Source organism: Notolepis coatsorum (assembly GCF_963971535.1).
Source record: "Notolepis coatsorum genome assembly, chromosome: 11".
NCBI lineage: Eukaryota > Metazoa > Chordata > Actinopteri > Aulopiformes > Paralepididae > Notolepis > Notolepis coatsorum.
In genome coordinates this window covers 21,545,664-21,565,663 of record NC_140175.1, presented here as the reverse complement: position 1 = coordinate 21,565,663, position 20,000 = coordinate 21,545,664, and the positions used below count along the sequence as shown (strand labels likewise).

At 47.5% G+C, this 20,000-nt stretch overlaps 1 protein-coding gene across 1 annotated transcript in view; it reads left to right on the top strand.

The window, feature by feature from the left end:
- Positions 1 to 20,000, top strand: part of garnl3 (GTPase activating Rap/RanGAP domain like 3) — a gene marked incomplete at both ends in the record, with an annotated part of 57,063 nt that overhangs the window by 33,505 nt on the left and 3,558 nt on the right. The window contains 7 exon segments of the mRNA XM_084324815.1: positions 4,664 to 4,780; positions 5,138 to 5,304; positions 8,882 to 9,040; positions 10,835 to 10,901; positions 11,935 to 12,042; positions 12,373 to 12,491; positions 16,410 to 16,545. Of these exon segments, the coding sequence (XP_084180941.1) occupies positions 4,664 to 4,780; positions 5,138 to 5,304; positions 8,882 to 9,040; positions 10,835 to 10,901; positions 11,935 to 12,042; positions 12,373 to 12,491; positions 16,410 to 16,545 (873 nt within the window).

Sequence of the window (20,000 nt, the reverse complement as noted above, 5' to 3'; positions counted from 1 at the left end):
TTTTCCTTATTTTAACTAGATTTTATCACGCTGATGACTTGTTTTTATCTGTGTTATTCTATCTCTTTTACTTGTTTACTCGACGTCCCTGTAAATGAGGGAAACCTCAGTGTCCCTCGAGTATATAATAAATAATAAATCAATAATAATAATAGAATAAAGGTTGAATAAAAAAGCACTCGCTAGTAGGTTTATGTACGTTAGCGCGTGTTTGTGAAAGTGAATGGCTGGAGGTGGTCTGTCGTTCAGATGGCTGGAGGTGGTCTGTCGTTCAGATGGCTGGAGGTGGTCTGTCGTTCAGATGGCTGGAGGTGGTCTGTCGTTCAGACGGCTGATGGCGGTCTGTCGTTCAGATGGCTGGAGGCGGTCTGTCGTTCAGACGGCTGATGGCGGTCTGTCGTTCAGATGGCTGAAGGTGGTCTGTCGTTCAGATGGCTGGAGGTGGTCTGTCGTTCAGATGGCTGGAGGTGGTCTGTCGTTCAGATGGCTGGAGGTGGTCTGTCGTTCAGACGGCTGATGGCGGTCTGTCGTTCAGATGGCTGAAGGTGGTCTGTCGTTCAGATGGCTGGAGGTGGTCTGTCGTTCAGATGGCTGGAGGTGGTCTGTCGTTCAGATGGCTGGAGGTGGTCTGTCGTTCAGATGGCTGGAGGCGGTCTGTCGTTCAGACGGCTGATGGCGGTCTGTCGTTCAGATGGCTGAAGGTGGTCTGTCGTTCAGATGGCTGGAGGCGGTCTGTCGTTCAGACGGCTGATGGCGGTCTGTCGTTCAGATGGCTGAAGGTGGTCTGTCGTTCAGATGGCTGGAGGTGGTCTGTCGTTCAGATGTCTGAAGGTGGTCTGTCGTTCAGATGGCTGGAGGCGGTCTGTCGTTCAGATGGCTGATGGTGGTCTGTCGTTCAGATGGCTGAAGGTGGTCTGTCGTTCAGATGGCTGATGGTGGTCTGTCGTTCAGATGGCTGAAGGCGGTCTGTCGTTCAGATGGCTGAAGGTGGTCTGTCGTTCAGATGGCTGAAGGCGGTCTGTCGTTCAGATGGCTGAAGGTGGTCTGTCGTTCAGATGGCTGAAGGTGGTCTGTCGTTCAGATGGCTGAAGGTGGTCTGTCGTTCAGATGTCTGAAGGCGGTCTGTCGTTCAAATGCTGTCTGAAGGTGGTCTGTCGTTCAGATGGCTGGAGGCGGTCTGTCACTCAGATGGCTGGAGGCGGTCTGTCGTTCAGATGGCTGGAGGCGGTCTGTCGTTCAGATGGCTGGAGGCGGTCTGTCGTTCAGATGGCTGGAGGCGGTCTGTCGTTCAGATGGCTGGAGGCGGTCTGTCGTTCAGATGGCTGGAGGTGGTCTGTCGTTCAGATGTCTGAAGGTGGTCTGTCGTTCAGATGGCTGAAGGTGGTCTGTCGTTCAGATGGCTGAAGGTGGTCTGTCGTTCAGATGGCTGGAGGTGGTCTGTCGTTCAGATGGCTGGAGGCGGTCTGTCGTTCAGATGTCTGAAGGCGGTCTGTCGTTCAGATGGCTGGAGGTGGTCTGTCGTTCAGATGGCTGAAGGTGGTCTGTCGTTCAGATGGCTGGAGGCGGTCTGTCGTTCAGATGGCTGGAGGTGGTCTGTCGTTCAGATGGCTGAGGGTGGTCTGTCGTTCAGATGGCTGAAGGTGGTCTGTCGTTCAGATGGCTGAAGGTGGTCTGTCGTTCAGATGGCTGATGGCGGTCTGTCGTTCAGATGGCTGGAGGTGGTCTGTCATTCAGATGGCTGATGGTGGTCTGTCGTTCAGACGCCGTCTGAACAAGCTGCAGCCGCTGCGCCCTGATGCGTCCGTCTGCTCACCTGCCTCTCGGACGCCTCCGTGCCGCCAGAGCAGCAGGCAGCGGGCAGCGGTGGTGGATCTGCTGCCGCTGGTCTCTCGTGGCGTGAAGCTTTAAAGGAGGCTCTGTGCACAATACACACACATCACAAGCCAAGAGGCTCCCTGAGCAGCCCTGCCTCTGTCTCGTCCACCCAGGCCCTCGTCTCTCATCACTCTCTGCATGTTAGTACCCCCCACACACACACACACACACTTCATTTTCGTTATTCCTCCCTCCCTCCCTCTCTCTCTCTCTCTCTCTCATTTGCTCTCTTTTTCCCTCCCTCTCTCTCTCTCTGTTGTAGAGTTCTAACTTCCCCTCTTCCTCCACATCGCTCCAGTGAGCACATTGATTCCTCTCTGTGGTCTGAGGGAGCTGACCTATAGAGGACCGGCCCCTGTGGAGTGTGTGTGTGTGTGCGTGTGCGTGTGCGTGTGTGTGTGTGCGTGTGCGTGTGTGTATTGACCTATTAAGATGAACTTCCGACTGTTTTAATGTGAGGGTGGTGTGGAACGCTGGAGAACCACAGAGAAGACGGACAAACAAAGAGAAATATTCAGGCCAAACGCCGTAACAACCCACCTGCAAACATCGGCAGGCCAGAGTAAACACAGAGAGGCTGTGTGTGTGGCATTTCATTTGTTTCAGAAAAGCTTGTAATTATAGGCTTACAGGCTACCTTGCAAGTGATTAACTAACCGTAATATTGATAAACGGTGTCGACTGGATTGTGACATTGTGTGTCGACTGGGTTGTTGTGACATTGTGTGTTGACTGCATTGTGAGGGACATTGTGTGCTGACTGGGTAGTTTCATCGTGTGTCGACTGTGTTGTGACATTGTGTGTTGACTGCGTTGTGACATTGTGTGTCGACTGTGTTGTGACATCATGTGTCGACTGTGTTGTTGTGACATTGTGTGTCGACTGGGTTGTGACATCGTGTGTCGACTGGGTTGTGACATTGTGTGTCGACTGGGTTGTTGTGACATCGTGTGTCGACTGGATAGTGACATTGTGGGAACACCTGCTAGTGTTATTATGTACCAGCTGTGCTCTCCTCACAGTGTTGTTATGTACCAGTGGTGCTGCTCTCCTCACAGTGTTGTTATGTACCAGTGGTGCTGCTCTCCTCACAGTGTTGTTATGTACCAGTGGTGCTGCTCTCCTCACAGTGTTGTTATGTACCAGTGGTGCTGCTCTCCTCACAGTGTTGTTATGTACCAGTGGTGCTCTCTCCTCACAGTGTTGTTATGTACCAGGGGTGCTCTCCTCACAGTGTTGTTATGTACCAGGGGTGCTCTCCTCACAGTGTTGTTATGTACCAGTGGTGCTGCTCTCCTCACAGTGTTGTTATGTACCAGTGGTGCTCTCCTCACAGTGTTGTTATGTACCAGTGGTGCTCTCCTCACAGTGTTGTTATGTACCAGTGGTGCTCTCCTCACAGTGTTGTTATGTACCAGTGGTGCTGCTCTCCTCACAGTGTTGTTATGTACCAGTGGTGCTCTCCTCACAGTGTTGTTATGTACCAGTGGTGCTGCTCTCCTCACAGTGTTGTTATGTACCAGTGGTGCTGCTCTCCTCACAGTGTTGTTATGTACCAGGGGTGCTCTCTCCTCACAGTGTTATTATGTACCAGTGGTGCCCTCCTCACAGTGTTGTTATGTACCAGTGGTGCTCTCCTCACAGTGTTGTTATGTACCAGGGGTGCTCTCCTCACAGTGTTGTTATGTACCAGTGGTGCTGCTCTCCTCACAGTGTTGTTATGTACCAGTGGTGGTGCTCTCCTCACAGTGTTGTTATGTACCAGGGGTGGTGCTCTCCTCACAGTGTTGTTATGTACCAGTGGTGCTGCTCTCCTCACAGTGTTATTATGTACCAGTGGTGGTGCTCTCCTCACAGTGTTGTTATGTACCAGTGGTGCTCTCCTCACAGTGTTGTTATGTACCAGTGGTGCTCTCCTCACAGTGTTGTTATGTACCAGTGGTGCTGCTCTCCTCACAGTGTTGTTATGTACCAGTGGTGCTGCTCTCCTCACAGTGTTGTTATGTACCAGGGGTGCTCTCCTCACAGTGTTGTTATGTACCAGTGGTGCTGCTCTCCTCACAGTGTTGTTATGTACCAGTGGTGGTGCTCTCCTCACAGTGTTGTTATGTACCAGGGGTGCTCTCCTCACAGTGTTGTTATGTACCAGTGGTGCTCTCTCCTCACAGTGTTGTTATGTACCAGGGGTGCTCTCCTCACAGTGTTGTTATGTACCAGTGCTGCTCTCCTCACAGTGTTGTTATGTACCAGTGGTGCTGCTCTCCTCACAGTGTTATTATGTACCAGTGGTGCTGCTCTCCTCACAGTGTTGTTATGTACCAGTGGTGCTGCTCTCCTCACAGTGTTGTTATGTACCAGTGGTGCTCTCTCCTCACAGTGTTGTTATGTACCAGTGGTGCTGCTCTCCTCACAGTGTTGTTATGTACCAGTGGTGCTGCTCTCATCACAGTGTTGTTATGTACCAGTGGTGCTCTCTCCTCACAGTGTTGTTATGTACCAGTGGTGCTCTCTCCTCACAGTGTTATTATGTACCAGTGGTGCTGCTCTCCTCACAGCCGCACATGTGGTGCTTTGATATAAAAGCCCGTTGTTAACCTCCTACCATCACAACACCGACGTGTTGTGACAGCAGGCCGCTAACGAAGGCTTGTGGTCACGCTCCCGCTGCGTCTCCCCGCCGCGATGTGGCCCCGTGAGGAGGATACAGACGGAGGAGAGGGGGCGGAATGAGATTATTAACCTCCGCCGTGCAAAAACCCTTAAGTGTTTTGATTTGTGGTTTTCCAGGGAAGGACTCTCGTCTCTATGTGTTCAGACTCGGCTCGCTGAGGGCCGGCCTGGAGGAGAGGCTGCCGGCCAGGGCCAAGTGTGACAGTCGGGACAACAAGCTGGAGAAGACCAAAGGTGAGGCATACGTGTACATTCACACACACGCACACACACACACACACACGCACACACACACACACACACACGCACACGCACACACACACACTGACCCACCCCTGGCATGATGGTACGATGCCAGCTGTCTGTGGTGGAGCTCAGCCCCCTCAGAGCCACAGTATTGATCTGTGAGAGGCTGATACAGGAGAAGACAAGCCTCACATACTGTACTTACAACTGTCTGTCTGTCTGTCTGTCTGTCTGTCTGTCTGTCTGTCTGTCTGTCTGTCTGTCTGTCTGTCTGTCTGTCTGTCTGTCTGTCTGTCTGTCTGTCTGTCTGTCTAATCTAATATACATCTCTCTCTGTCTACCCAGGCTGCCACCTGTACACTATAAACACCCACCACGGGTCAGAGCTGAGGATAGTGGCAGCCATCAGGAACAAGCTCCTCCTCATCACCAGGAAACAGCCACGGCATGAAGGCTTCAGCGCCATCGCCTCGGCAACAGACTCACCGGTGGAGGAGTTCCAGTACATACGGGTTTGTGATCCCCAGGGTTTTACACCGCTACCTAGACATGAATGGAGACACTAGTAGTATTACACCGCTACCTAGACATGAATGGAAAGACTAGTAGTATTACACCGCTACCTAGACATGAATGGAGAGACTAGTAGTATTACACCGCTACCTAGACATGAATGGAAAGACACTAGTAGTATTACACACAGTGGCGGTTCGTCCATAGTGGGCGCTAGAGCGCCGCCCCCCCTGGTTAAAAGAAGAAGAAGAAAGAATTATTTGCGTGTCCTATTCATCCCCCAGCGCCTAGCCCCCTCCACTCCCTTTTCATGGGCGCTCATCTCAGCTCCGCCGTAAGTGCGCAACTCACAGGGCAAAATGCACATACGTACGTACAAAATAGCGATGTCAAATACGATACCCAGGGCGCTTGCTCTAGTGCCCGAAGTAGTCACTCTGGTAGTGGCTGAGAGTGGCACGTGACATCGCGTCCCTACTGAAAATACGCTCTGCCTCTGCTAGTAGTTGTCGGAAATTGATAATAATCACAATATACTGTACATTCAGACAGTGTTGGATCTAACTAAATAGATTTATATGGACACTTTTATGGAAAGTTCAAGCCTGGACCACAAAGCTTCTCGAAGGGTGTTAAGGCTATACTCTGTCTTAGCTGGTTCGGTAAGAACAACAAAAACAACAACAACAACAAGCTATATGGCTAGGCTAGCTGGATGCAGTCTGGACAGTGGACATATACATCAACAGTCTGGACAAGACAGTGGACATATACATCAACAGTCTGGACAAGACAGTGGACATATACAATTTATCAAGCCCTGCTGAACCGCGTTTCAACTAAACAAGTGAGTCGCGATCTCTCTCTCTCTCTCTCTCTCTCTCTCTCTCTCTCTCTTTCTCTCTCTCTCTCTCTCTGTTAGAGAATGAATGAATGAATGAAAACTTTATTTAACAGATTGCAGAATGGGTACAATACAGTACGGCTCAATACACACAATTGTTAAGGGGATGCAGACCAGAGAAAGACGTTTGTCTTGTTTACATCAGGGTCCCCATCAGGGTCTGTTGTTGTGAGGGGGAACTAACTAACTGACTAATTAATTTCGCCGCGGGGGGGGGGGGCATAATCACCCGGACAATGAATGGTAACTTGTTTAAAATGACAAGATATACATATGTGATTATTATTGGATTGATCTGAGAGAGAGAGAGAAAGAGAGAGAGAGAGAGAGAGAGAGAGAGAGAGAGAGGAGAAACCTAGCTGCATGGACTCTGTGATCATATTGATTGATGGCAATGGTGATAGTTGTACTGTAACTGTACCTACTTAAATATCCGTATGCTTGTGGTTTCTCTGACGCACACAGTAGGCTACTCAGTGTGTGGTTTCGCGATGCGTGCGCGTGTTTGTGTGCAGTGTGACATTGTGCTACCTTGGTACAGTACATGTTAATTTTTGGTATCGACCCCCCGGAGAAATATTCATGAGCCGCCACTGATTACACAGCTACCTAGACATGAATGGAGACACTAGTAGCAGCCAAAGGAAACGTAAGCTTTAAAGGTGCAGCACGGAACTCTACAGGAAGTCGTCTCTGGAGGATGTTTACGTGTGCGGTCGCTAATACTGGTAATAGCTACTCTATCGTCTTTTAGCTCAATTATGCATGAAGAATAATATCCACATTCCATCGCCAACATAGTTTTATTATACAGTAAACCCCCTGCCTAGTCCATGTACGATGCATGCGTTGTTGTTTTCAAGCGGAATCTTTTTCAAGCTGAATCTTTGGTGTCCAACATAAAGAACAAACAAACAAACAAACAAACAAAGACGTGTTCTCACAGAGCAGCGTCACTTAATAGATCCATCTTAATTCAATAATTCAAATCTTACACCCTGCAGCTTTGGGATAAGGAAAGGACACTTTTTATTACCCCAAGGTACATCTACTATTAGGGATGTCCCGATCGCCTTTTTTTGCTTCCGATCCGATCCCGATCATATGATTTTAAATATCTATCGAGCCGATCGTTTCCGATCCGATCTTTCACATTAGTAATCAATTTTGACGCATTTTTGTCAGAAACTGGCAGAGTGAGACAAGCCCATCTGTTGCCTATAATAGGGCGCGAGAGCGGAGGCTTTTGTTATTACATTCACCCTGAGAAATGTGCTTCTGCTTCATATGAGAAATATTAAAAGTTTCAATATATGTTTGCACATTAGTATACATTCAGTGTTCGACTTACGTAATGGTCCATTCTGGTCTGAAACGCCGATGATAATCCTCAGTCACGTAACGTTATCCTCCAGTTGAAAAGTTAGTCTGAAAACTTCGCCTCCAGCCTGCTGCTTCATGAGTTTTTCCTCCACGCGGAATCTCCTCCTTGCAAACATTGCAACTGGCTTGACTCTCTATTTTAAAATGCTTAGTTCCAAACCTCTGACATTAAGTCTAGCTGCTCAAGTCAGTGGATATTAACCGTGTTTCGGGAGCGACGTGTTGTTGTTGTGATGTGGTCGCGACTCGCGTGTAGCGTGTAGCGTCTAAATTAAAGGGAATGTTTGTTGCAACGGTGAAAATTAAAGGGGAATGTGTTTGTTGTGGATAATTATTCTGCTCTGTGTGACAATAAATACATTAATGATGATATATTATATGTAATTTAAAACCAAAACTAAGGCCTCCGTATGAGTTTAAGACGTGGACATGGTCATGTTTGTTGAATAAAATTTTTCTTTTTTTGACTGCCGATTTTTATTATTATTTTTTCCCGATCCCCGATACTCTGAAAAGCACGTGATCGACGCCGATTCCGATCACGTGATCGGATCGGGACATCCCTATCTACTATACATGAACCAGGAATGTACCCTCGTGCATTTCGTCCATCCTAGTTATTTAGGTGCATTTCGTCCAGTCCTCGTGCCGCTGACTCGGTCCAGGGGTTACCCAGCATGCATGTGTTTTTTTAGGCATGGGAGGAGGCCCAGGCGAACACAGGGAGAACATGCAAATTCCACACGGAAAGGAAAGGAAATACAATGCTTGATTTAGCCTGGCTCTGCCATTCTCTTACATCCAATTCCATAATCTCTAGAGTCTGGGGTAGAGTCTGAAGTTGTTAGAATAATGGAATAATGATCCCCTCCCCTCCTCAAACAATCTCCCAGTCATATTCCAACCCCCCTCCCATTCACCATTTTGTCTCTCACCTGATACCACCCCCCCCCCACCTTTCTAACTCCCCCCTCCTGGCCCCCCTCCAATCCAATACCTGGGCCACCCTATCCAGAATCCCCTTCTCTCTACTATAAAGACCTAGGTTTTACTGGATTCTGGAGCTCTTGGGGGGGATTATAGGCCTTGTCACTCCTGGAGTCATCCAGCAATAACTCTCGACCTATTTGTATTTGTATTTGTCGAGTTTCAAGTCAATTCATCCTAGCCGCAGACTCGAGTGCCCATCTCTGGCTCAAAGAAAAACATGCATGACAACATATATATAGAGGAAGATGGATTAGTTGTATTTACTCATCATGAATGTACGCGTCCCATCCCCTCTGCAGGAGATCTGTCTGTGTGACCCGCCGGTCGTCCTGGCGCTGGTGGACGGACCGACCGGAGAGAACGACAACATGATCTGCGTCGGGTACAAACATCAGTTCGACCTCATCAACGAGAGCACTGGAGACGCCTACCGGCTACACCACATAGACGCCAACAGGGTCAGAAATACACACACGCACACACACACACACACACACACACACACACACACACACACACACACACGAGTATGGTACTGTACTTACTACAGTGGTGGAACCAGAGGTTAATTATGCACGTGATCAGATCTTCATGGTTGATACAAATGTCAAATGCAAATTCAGGTTCAGGAGTTTGATATGGGACTTGATTCTCTCTGGTCAGGAGAAAAACCTAGATCTCCCCAATTCTGTGAGCTGGCTTCTTAAGCTTTCTGTGGTAGTCCAGGCCAATGTGGAGCTTCGTAGTTGAAGCCAATGTTTATGTTTATTTAGGATCCCCATTAGCTTTTGCACTTGACAAAAGCTATTCTTCCTGGGGTCCGGCACTTACAACAATACAACACTATTCAAGACATTACATCATTATCAACATCAATTACATCATCAAATACATCAGTATTAACATCATTAACAATCTCATCCTCAGTTAAGGATGCCATTGTACAAGATACTTATTAGTATAAAGTATTCAAATCAAATAATTCAAATCAAATAAATAGTGCTTCCTGAGCAGCACTCACTGTCATCAACATAAATACAATTAACAAACAGTCAATTGGTTTTCACCGCTATGCCACAAGGGTTCAGTGCATGCTTGTTAGTAGATGGTATTTGAATTTTTTCTTGAAAGTGGTTTTGGATTCTATTTCAGCGAAGTAGCTTGGCAATGAGTTTCATTCCATGATAGCTCTGTAAGTCACAGAAGATTTTAGTCGATTTGTCCTGGGTTTAGGTGCCAGTAGATGGCCTGACGTAGCTTGTCTGGTCGTAGTTGAAGCCAATGTGGAGCTTCGTAGTTGAAGCCAATATGGAGCTTCGTAGTTGAAGCCAATGTGGAGCTTCGTAGTTGAAGCCAATATGGAGCTTCGTAGTTGAAGCCAATATGGAGCTTCGTAGTTGAAGCCAATGTGGAGCTTCGTAGTTGATGCCAATGTGAAGCTTCGTAGTTGAAGCCAATGTGAAGCTTCGTAGTTGAAGCCAATGTGAAGCTTCGTAGTTGAAGCCAATGTGAAGCTTCGTAGTTGAAGCCAATGTGGAGCTTCGTAGTTGAAGCCAATGTGGAGCTTCCTATTCTCCCCGAACGTGTCGTTTTGTTCTTGCAAACCTGCCGGGGTTCAGTTACGCAACGATTGTACTGTTGCCTTTAAACCACTTAATATTTTATGAGATGTCTTCGGGTTTTAAATACTTAATTTGAATCCGCAAATCATTCATGACATACAGGACACATAGGATTAAAATATGAATAGAGGTTCCACATGATTTTGAGAACATCTTATGGCCACAGAAAACATTTTCTCCACACACACCGATGCCATCCTGTGCTCTCACTCTCTTTTTCATTTGCCCACATGTGATATCTATTGAAGTAGAGCGAGAGCCTCCAACTGGCCCTGCTGGCCCCTCTATTTACCTTCCGATTACTGGGCTGCTTGGTTGAGTCAACACTCCCATTCACAGCCACCACCTGGGAGTGGGAGGGATGAGAAGGAAGGAGCCGGCTGGAGGCTGGGACAGCTGTTCCAACAAATGATCTTACTCCTGCATGGACTGCATCTGCTTCGGAGAAGATCTTATTACAATTATGAAAAAGCAATATGGATGAACAGTGGAACAAATCAGTCTATTACAGTTTAAATTTAGGCTGGTGGTCAGCCATTGTGGTTGGCTTTGTGAGTGTGTCATAGTTGCTGTTGGTGTCTGGATCTTGTTGATGGATTCCTCTAAACTGAGTCTTCTTCCTTCTTACAGGTCAACTTTGTAGCAGCCATTGATGTGTATGAAGATGGGGAGGCTGGACTGTTGTTGTGTTACAACTGTGAGTCACTCTTGACACTCCAACCCGTATTAATGTTGTTTATTTGTATAATAGTGCATATAGGAGGCTATATATAATATTTGTCTCTATGTCCATCTTTCATGTCTTTTCTTTGCTCCTACAACTTCCTGGAATGAACGAAGGAAACTATAAAAGAAGGAAGGGTCATCACGTCAGAATAGCAGCGTTCTATGCTCTGCTCTGGTGTGAGTTCTATTGAAGCCTATGGGAGATGTAAATAATAAAAGAAATATACCAGCTATATGAGGAAATCAACCAATATATCAAATGTTAGCTAGTTAACAATGTAACAAATTGACGATGATTCTGACATCCCAGGTAATGTCTAAATGACTGAACTGAAAGTTTCCACACTTGGCACCAATGTACATTCACACGCTACACGGTGATGTAATGACCCTTCCTTCTTTTATAGTTTCCTTGGAATGAACAAGACAAAGGATCCAATAACAGTGTGGCTTCCCAGTGTAATTAGCTTACTGGGCAGTTGTTTGACAACATCGCGTGGCATTAGCTTTGTACGTCGCAAGCATTGATAACGTTAGCTTGGCTAACGTACGTCGTTAATGTTGATAAGAGCGTGGCTAACATCCCTAGCTAGCTAACGTGTTACCTTGTGGTTCGCTGTATACACGTCGTTGATCTACTTCTGTGGGGGCATACAGACAGAGACACAGACGTACAGACAAACCCCGCTCTAGACGGCTCGTGGGCAGCGCCATGTCGTAAAAACAAACCGTCGGCTCCTCCAGAATATTAAGAGTGAGATTTGGAGATTAGACATGCAGACACCATCCTCCTGTTATCCTGTGGTCTCCTTCAGGCTGGTTGGCAGGACAAATACCACATTTTTCCTGTGTTTAATTTGACTAAAAGGCTGCACTCTCTGTCCTTGTACAACAGAAGGACGCAATAATACAAACAAAAACACCAACAATAAACAGAAGGAAACGACGTACGAGCATAAAACCCCAGATTGAATCATCCGTTTTTTCTTTTGTGCCTTTTCCAGACATTTGCTACTATAAGAAAGTGTGTCCGTTCAACGGCTCGACCCCCATGATCCAGGCCAACGCCTCCGACTTCCCCTTCAGCTGGAACCAGATGCCCAACGCCATCGGTAGGTTACCACGGCAACAAGCGGCCCCACCCTGCCCGGGGCCCGGTGGCCTGGCCTGAGCAAGCTGTCGCCATGGTAACACCGCGGGTGGCCACAGCCGGCCACTGAGCTCTCGTATGCTTGTGTGTGTGTGTGTGTGTGTGTGCGTATTTGTTTGTGTATGTTTATGCAGAGGATAAGCCCAACACGAGCTGACCTCTCGTGACCTCTCGTGACCTCTCGTCATGGTGGCTCCGCCTTTCATGTGCGCCGTGTAGGAATCACACACCGTGGAGACGGAGCGCCGTGGCTTTCGGTTTATGTTTGTTCTTGTGTCGCTGTTTTTTGCAGTTTGTGCATTCCCCTACATCCTGGCCTTCACAACGGATTCCATTGAGATCCGGCTGGTCGTCAACGGCAACCTGGTGTACACAGCGGTAGTCCCCGAGCTGCAGCTGACCGCATCACGGGTCAGTGGGATGGACATCTACTGTCAGCGACTGCCACCATAGTAGTAGCCAGTATTGTGTACTACATGCAGCACTTTATCCACGATCAAACCATAGTAGCCAGTATTGTGTACATGCAGTACTTTATCCACGATCAAACCATAGTAGTAGCCAGTATTGTGTACATGCAGCACTTTATCCACGATCAAACCATAGTAGCCAGTATTGTGTACATGCAGTACTTTATCCACAATCAAACCATAGTAGTAGCCAGTATTGTGTACATGCAGCACTTTATCCACGATCAAACCATAGTAGCCAGTATTGTGTACATGCAGTACTTTATCCACGATCAAACCATAGTAGCCAGTATTGTGTACATGCAGTACTTTATCCACGATCAAACCATAGTAGCCAGTATTGTGTACATGCAGTACTTTATCCACGATCAAACCATAGTAGCCAGTATTGTGTACATGCAGTACTTTATCCACGATCAAACCATAGTAGACGGTATTGTGTACATGCAGTACTTTATCCACGATCAAACCATAGTAGCCGGTATTGTGTACATGCAGTACTTTATCCACGATCAAACCATAGTAGCCAGTATTGTGTACATGCAGTACTTTATCCACGATCAAACCATAGTAGCCAGTATTGTGTACATGCAGTACTTTATCCACGATCAAACCATAGTAGCCAGTATTGTGTACATGCAGTACTTTATCCACGATCAAACCATAGTAGCCAGTATTGTGTACATGCAGTACTTTATCCACGATCAAACCTGTTTCCATTGCAACTATGATTTTGACTGCATTCGATGATCGGACTAGAACATATGTTAATGTTTTTATTTCTTATTTGTCCTTTTATTTATACGGCATGAGACTGAGATCTCCTTTTCATGAGCGACCTGTTTACAATCGACATGTAAAAAAAAAAACATTGCACAAACAAGTACAGTTCAGACAAAAATGCAGACAAACGTCAACAAACATGTAGATCAAAGTACAAGCAACATAAAAAATATCAGAGTTCAAACATACAGACTTACAGTCAGCACATCTCTGGCAACTAAGGGTCAGTGAGTGTTACACTCTGAGTGCATAGTAGCATAGATACAGTACAGTATACAGTATTAGCAAGATGGGTAGTAGTATAATAAGTAAAAAAAAAAGTAAGAGGGTTCGTTTTTTCTTTCAAATATTATTTCAGATATAGTTTGAATAGCTTGTTTTTTTAGTTAGTTAAGTTAAGTTGTACCTTTATTAATCCCCTTGGGGAAATCCGTTCACTGGATTTGACCCATCCTAACTATTTAGGAGCAGACGGCCACACAGTGAGACAGCCACGCAGTGAGACAGCCACACAGTGCGAAGCCCGAGGACCAACTTCACATAGGTCATGCCATTTGTACGGCGCATAATATTTAAAACCAGTTTTGCCAGGCTCCGTTTTTACATGTGGTTTATCTAAAGCTAAGTAATCCTGTGACCTATATTTGAAAATGAATGAATAAATGAATAGTTTATTTCGAAACAATGTATAATAATAAAGAAATAACAGTGAAAAATACAAAGATATTTAGCTGTGAAAGAAAGAAAATAAAGTAAATTAATAAACAAAACAGTCTCTTGTCCGAAAAGGAATAGGAAGAAGCAAGATGCTTATCGGGTCCTACCGCTTATTATAATAAACCCTTGTTTATTACTGTTTTTTCAGTCTTTCATGTTTCGATATATCAACCACTTCATCATTAGTCCTGAGATACATAACCAATTACACCTTCAAACACAATCTCCAAATGTCTTCCAACAAAATCATCTACAAACAAAACCACTTGACGATCAGACAATCGATCAAGTTAATATACAATCGTTACCATTAATGAATAATAAGTTATTGTACAATCAATGGGCTAATGTCCATTCAGTATCTTTAGAAAGCAAAGAGCTACAACCTTTCGTATTTCATTTTGAACTGTATGATGTTTTTACTCAGTTTAATTTCATCATCCAATCTATTCCAGAGAGTCACCCCACAAAACGGAAAAGCAATCAAAGAACAGAGATAATAGGGACGTTTCATAAGCAGAGCCTTATAGATAAAATCAAATGCAACGCATATCCCTTCTCTTAGTTAAAGAAGGCCATCCCACTTTTTCCATATCAAATATTATAGTAGTTGAGAAATTTATCTCCAGAGACGTCATTCAGAATTAACACATTGGGCAAGAGAGGAACATTAATCTATAACAACAAGGGAGGGACATTAATCTATAATAACAAGGGAGGGACATTAATCTATAACAACAAGAGAGGGACATTAATCTATAACAACAAGAGAGGGACATTCATCTCAAACAACAAGAGAGGGACATTAATCTATAACAACAAGAGAGGGACAGTAATCTATAACAACAAGAGAGGGACATTCATCTCAAACAACAAGGGAGGGACAGTAATCTATAACAACAAGGGAGGGACAGTAATCTATAACAACAAGAGAGGGACATTCATCTCAAACAACAAGGGAGGGACAGTAATCTATAACAACAAGAGAGGGACAGTAATCTATAACAACAAGAGAGGGACATTCATCTCAAACAACAAGGGAGGAACATTCATCTAAAAAACAATGGAGGGACATTAATCTCAAATAACCGACACCCAGAAACCAGCCACTGGGATCTAACCAAACCAGAACCCAGAAGTGTATGAATACTAATCTTAAGAGTACGGATCACACAAGACCTTGAAAATAAAATACGCTTTGTTTTTATATTAATTTAAAAAAAGATAATCTTCTGTACTTCTGAACGTCTGTATCGCCTCCTAACAACAAGTACTCTCCGAGAAGACGCAGAACGCGGTCCCACTCTGCGGTGCAGAAGTAGCCCCCTCAGCAATCCCATTTCAATCAGTCTTTATTACCCCAGTGGGAAATATGGTCGGCAATCAGGCGCCTGACGTAGTAGCAATAATACACTCATAATTCATAAAACTAGGCAAGATCTAAAAACAGCCCCCGCAGACCACCCGGCCTTACTAACCGGAGCACTTTTCTCTTCCCTTTATCCTCAAATACGGTTCTCCTGTTTCTAACCCCACCCCCCCCCCACCCTCCCCCATCTCTGATCTATACCTCCGTTTCTCTAACCCTGCCATCTCACCCATCCTTTCTGCCTCCTCTCACTTCAAGATTTGACATAATGCACAGTTAAACAGACAGTTACACAGCCCCCCCCCCCCCCCCCTTCACACAAAATCACAAAATATAGACTTAAACTAGAATTAAAATATTAAGAAATGTTTAATGCTAAAATAAAGAATCTTAAACAATATCTCACTTTCTCCTCATATCTCCCCCCCCCCCTTTCTTCTCCTTCCCATCTCTTTGTATATACCCCCACCTTCTCTCTCTCTCTCTCTCTCTCTCTCTCTCTCTCTCTCTCTCTCTCTCTCTCTCTCTCTCTCTCTCTCTCCTTCTCTCTCTACCTCTCTCTCTCTCTCCACCTCTCTCTCTCTACCTCTCTCTCTCTCTCTCTCTCTTTCTCTCTCTCTCTCTCTCTCTCTCTCTCTCTCCCTCTACCTCTCTCTCTCTCTCTATCTCCACCTCTCTCTCTCTCTCTCTCTCTCTACCTCTCTCTCTCTCTACCTCTCTCTCTCTCTCTCTATCTCCACCTCTCTCTCTCTCTCTACCTCTCTCTCTCTCTCTCTCTCTCTCTCTCTACCTCTCTCTCTCTCTACCTCTCTCTCTCTCTCTATCTCCACCTCTCTCTCTCTCTCTCTCTCTACCTCTCTCTCTCTCTACCTCTCTCTCTCTCTCTCTCTCTCTCTCTCTACCTCTCTCTCTCTCTCTATCTCCACCTCTCTCTCTCTCTCTCTCTCTCTCTCTACCTCTCTCTACCTCTCTCTCTCTCCACCTGACCAGTCTGACATCTACTACGTGTCGTCGGCTCCGGTAAACTCCGCCTCCACCTGCAGCTCCAGAGACACCAGCTCTCAGAGTTCTCCCCAGACGCCCACCGGCTACGAGATGCCCGTGTTCCCATCGCCGCTCGGTGACGGTAAGCCCCGCCCCCAGCCCTAGAGGCCGCAGCAGCAGCAGCCCCGCCCAGTCCTCCATACCCCCTCTAGTCTCCATACCCCCTCTACCCTCCATACCCCCTCTAGTCTCCATACCCCCTCTAGTCTCCATACCCCCTCTAGTCTCCATACCCCCTCTACCCTCCATACCCCCTCTACCCTCCATACCCCCTCTACCCTCCATACCCCCTCTAGTCTCCATACCCCCTCTAGTCTCCATACCCCCTCTAGTCTCCATACCCCCTCTAGTCTCCATACCCCCTCTAGTCTCCATACCCCCTCTAGTCTCCATACCCCCTCTAGTCTCCATACCCCCTCTAGTCTCCATACCCCCTCTAGCCTCCATACCCCCTCTAGTCTCCATACCCCCTCTAGTCTCCATACCCCCTCTAGTCTCCATACCCCCTCTAGTCTCCATACCCCCTCTAGTCTCCATACCCCCTCTACCCTCCATACCCCCTCTAGTCTCTATACCCCCTCTACCCTCCATACCCCCTCTAGTCTCCATACCCCCTCTAGTCTCCATACCCCTCTAGTCTCCATACCCCTCTAGTCTCTATACCCCCTCTACCCTCCATACCCCCTCTAGTCTCCATACCCCCTCTAGTCTCCATACCCCCTCTACCCTCCATACCCCCTCTAGTCTCCATACCCCCTCTAGTCTCCATACCCCCTCTAGTCTCCATACCCCTCTAGTCTCTATACCCCCTCTAGTCTCCATACCCCTCTACCCTCCATACCCCCTCTAGTCTCCATACCCCTCTACCCTCCATACCCCCTCTAGTCTCCATACCCCCTCTACCCTCCATACCCCCTCTAGTCTCCATACCCCCTCTAGTCTCCATACCCCTCTACCCTCCATACCCCCTCTAGTCTCCATACCCCTCTACCCTCCATACCCCCTCTAGCCTCCATACCCCCTCTAGTCTCCATACCCCTCTACCCTCCATACCCCCTCTAGTCTCCATACCCCTCTACCCTCCATACCCCCTCTAGTCTCCATACCCCCTCTAGCCTCCATACCCCCTCTAGTCTCCATACCCCCTCTAGTCTCCATACCCCTCTAGTCTCCATACCCCCTCTAGTCTCCATACCCCCTCTAGTCTCCATACCCCCTCTAGTCTCCATACCCCCTCTAGTCTCCATACCCCTCTACCCTCCATACCCCCTCTAGTCTCCATACCCCCTCTAGTCTCCATACCCCCTCTAGTCTCCATACCCCCTCTAGTCTCCATACCCCCTCTAGTCTCCATACCCCCTCTAGTCTCCATACCCCCTCTAGTCTCCATACCCCTCTAGTCTCCATACCCCTCTAGTCTCCATACCCCCTCTAGTCTCCATACCCCCTCTAGTCTCCATCCCTCTAGTCTCCATACCCCCTCTAGCCTCCATACCCCCTCTACCCTCCATACCCCCTCTACCCTCCATACCCCCTCTAGTCTCCATACCCCCTCTAGTCTCCATACCCCTCTACCCTCCATACCCCCTCTACCCTCCATACCCCCTCTAGTCTCCATACCCCCTCTAGTCTCTATACCCCCTCTAGTCTCCATACCCCCTCTAGTCTCCATACCCCCTCTAGTCTCCATACCCCCTCTAGCCTCCATACCCCCTCTAGTCTCCATACCCCCTCTAGTCTCCATACCCCCTCTAGTCTCCATACCCCCTCTAGTCTCCATACCCCTCTAGTCTCTATACCCCCTCTAGTCTCCATACCCCCTCTAGTCTCCATACCCCCTCTAGTCTCCATACCCCCTCTAGCCTCCATACCCCTCTAGTCTCCATACCCCCTCTAGTCTCCGTACCCCCTCTAGTCTCCGTACCCCCTCTAGTCTCCATACCCCCTCTAGTCTCCATACCCCCTCTAGTCTCCATACCCCCTCTAGTCTCCATACCCCCTCTAGTCTCCATACCCCCTCTAGTCTCCATACCCCCTCTAGTCTCCATACCCCCTCTAGTCTCCATACCCCCTCTAGTCTCCATACCCCCTCTACCCTCCATACCCCCTCTAGTCTCCATACCCCCTCTAGTCTCCATACCCCCTCTAGTCTCCATACCCCCTCTAGTCTCCATACCCCCTCTAGTCTCCATACCCCCTCTAGTCTCCATACCCCCTCTAGTCTCCATACCCCCTCTACCCTCCATACCCCCTCTAGTCTCCATACCCCCTCTAGTCTCCATACCCCCTCTAGTCTCCATACCCCCTCTAGTCTCCATACCCCCTCTAGTCTCCATACCCCCTCTAGTCTCCATACCCCCTCTAGTCTCCATACCCCCTCTAGTCTCTATACCCCCTCTAGTCTCCATACCCCCTCTAGTCTCCGTACCCCCTCTACCCTCCATACCCCCTCTAGTCTCTATACCCCCTCTAGTCTCCATACCCCCTCTAGTCTCTATACCCCCTCTACCCTCCATACCCCCTCTAGTCTCTATACCCCCTCTAGTCTCCATACCCCCTCTACCCTCCATACCCCCTCTACCCTCCATACCCCCTCTAGTCTCCATACCCCCTCTAGTCTCCATACCCCCTCTAGTCTCCTCTACCCCCTCTAGTCTCCATACCCCTCTACCCTCCATACCCCCTCTAGTCTCTATACCCCCCTCTAGTCTCCATACCCCCTCTACCCTCCATACCCCCTCTACCCTCCATACCCCCTCTAGTCTCCATACCCCCTCTAGTCTCCATACCCCCTCTAGTCTCCTCTACCCCCTCTAGTCTCCATACCCCCTCTAGTCTCCTCTACCCCCTCTAGTCTCCATACCCCTCTACCCTCCATACCCCCTCTAGTCTCCATACCCCCTCTAGTCTCCATACCCCCTCTAGTCTCCATACCCCCTCTAGTCTCCATACCCCCTCTAGTCTCCATACCCCCTCTAGTCTCCATACCCCCTCTACCCTCCATACCCCCTCTAACCTCCATACACCAAAACAAGGTGCTGTTTTCAGGAGTAAAGCCTGTCAGTCGCCACGCCATGGTTGCCGGAAGAATCTTCCCTATTAATTTTCAGCATGCAGCGATTTGACGAATGTAGGCGTCTAAATTGTTCCACACGTTCAAGTCCAGAATCTTCAGAGGTGATACAAGTGGTTGAACATTCTGTAACTGCACACTTAGAATAACGTTAATAATAATACAGTAACACCATTAGCCTACAACCAGCTCATTGGTCAGATGTACTCCATTCTTGTGTCACTCAGTGGCCAAGTTCCAAAAAGACTTCCCTCCAAAACCTGCATGCATCACCGGAACACACCCACCTAATGTGGCATTAGGAGCAGTGATTCGTCGGAGTTGGCTACGAATATTAGTATCGTAGCTGTCATGGAAACATCACAACGCTGACGTATATAAGAAACCTCCTTTCTCAATACAGAGGCTGAAACGTTCGTAACAAATAGCGATTACAGTAACGTACTGAAATGTTTTTTCCCCTA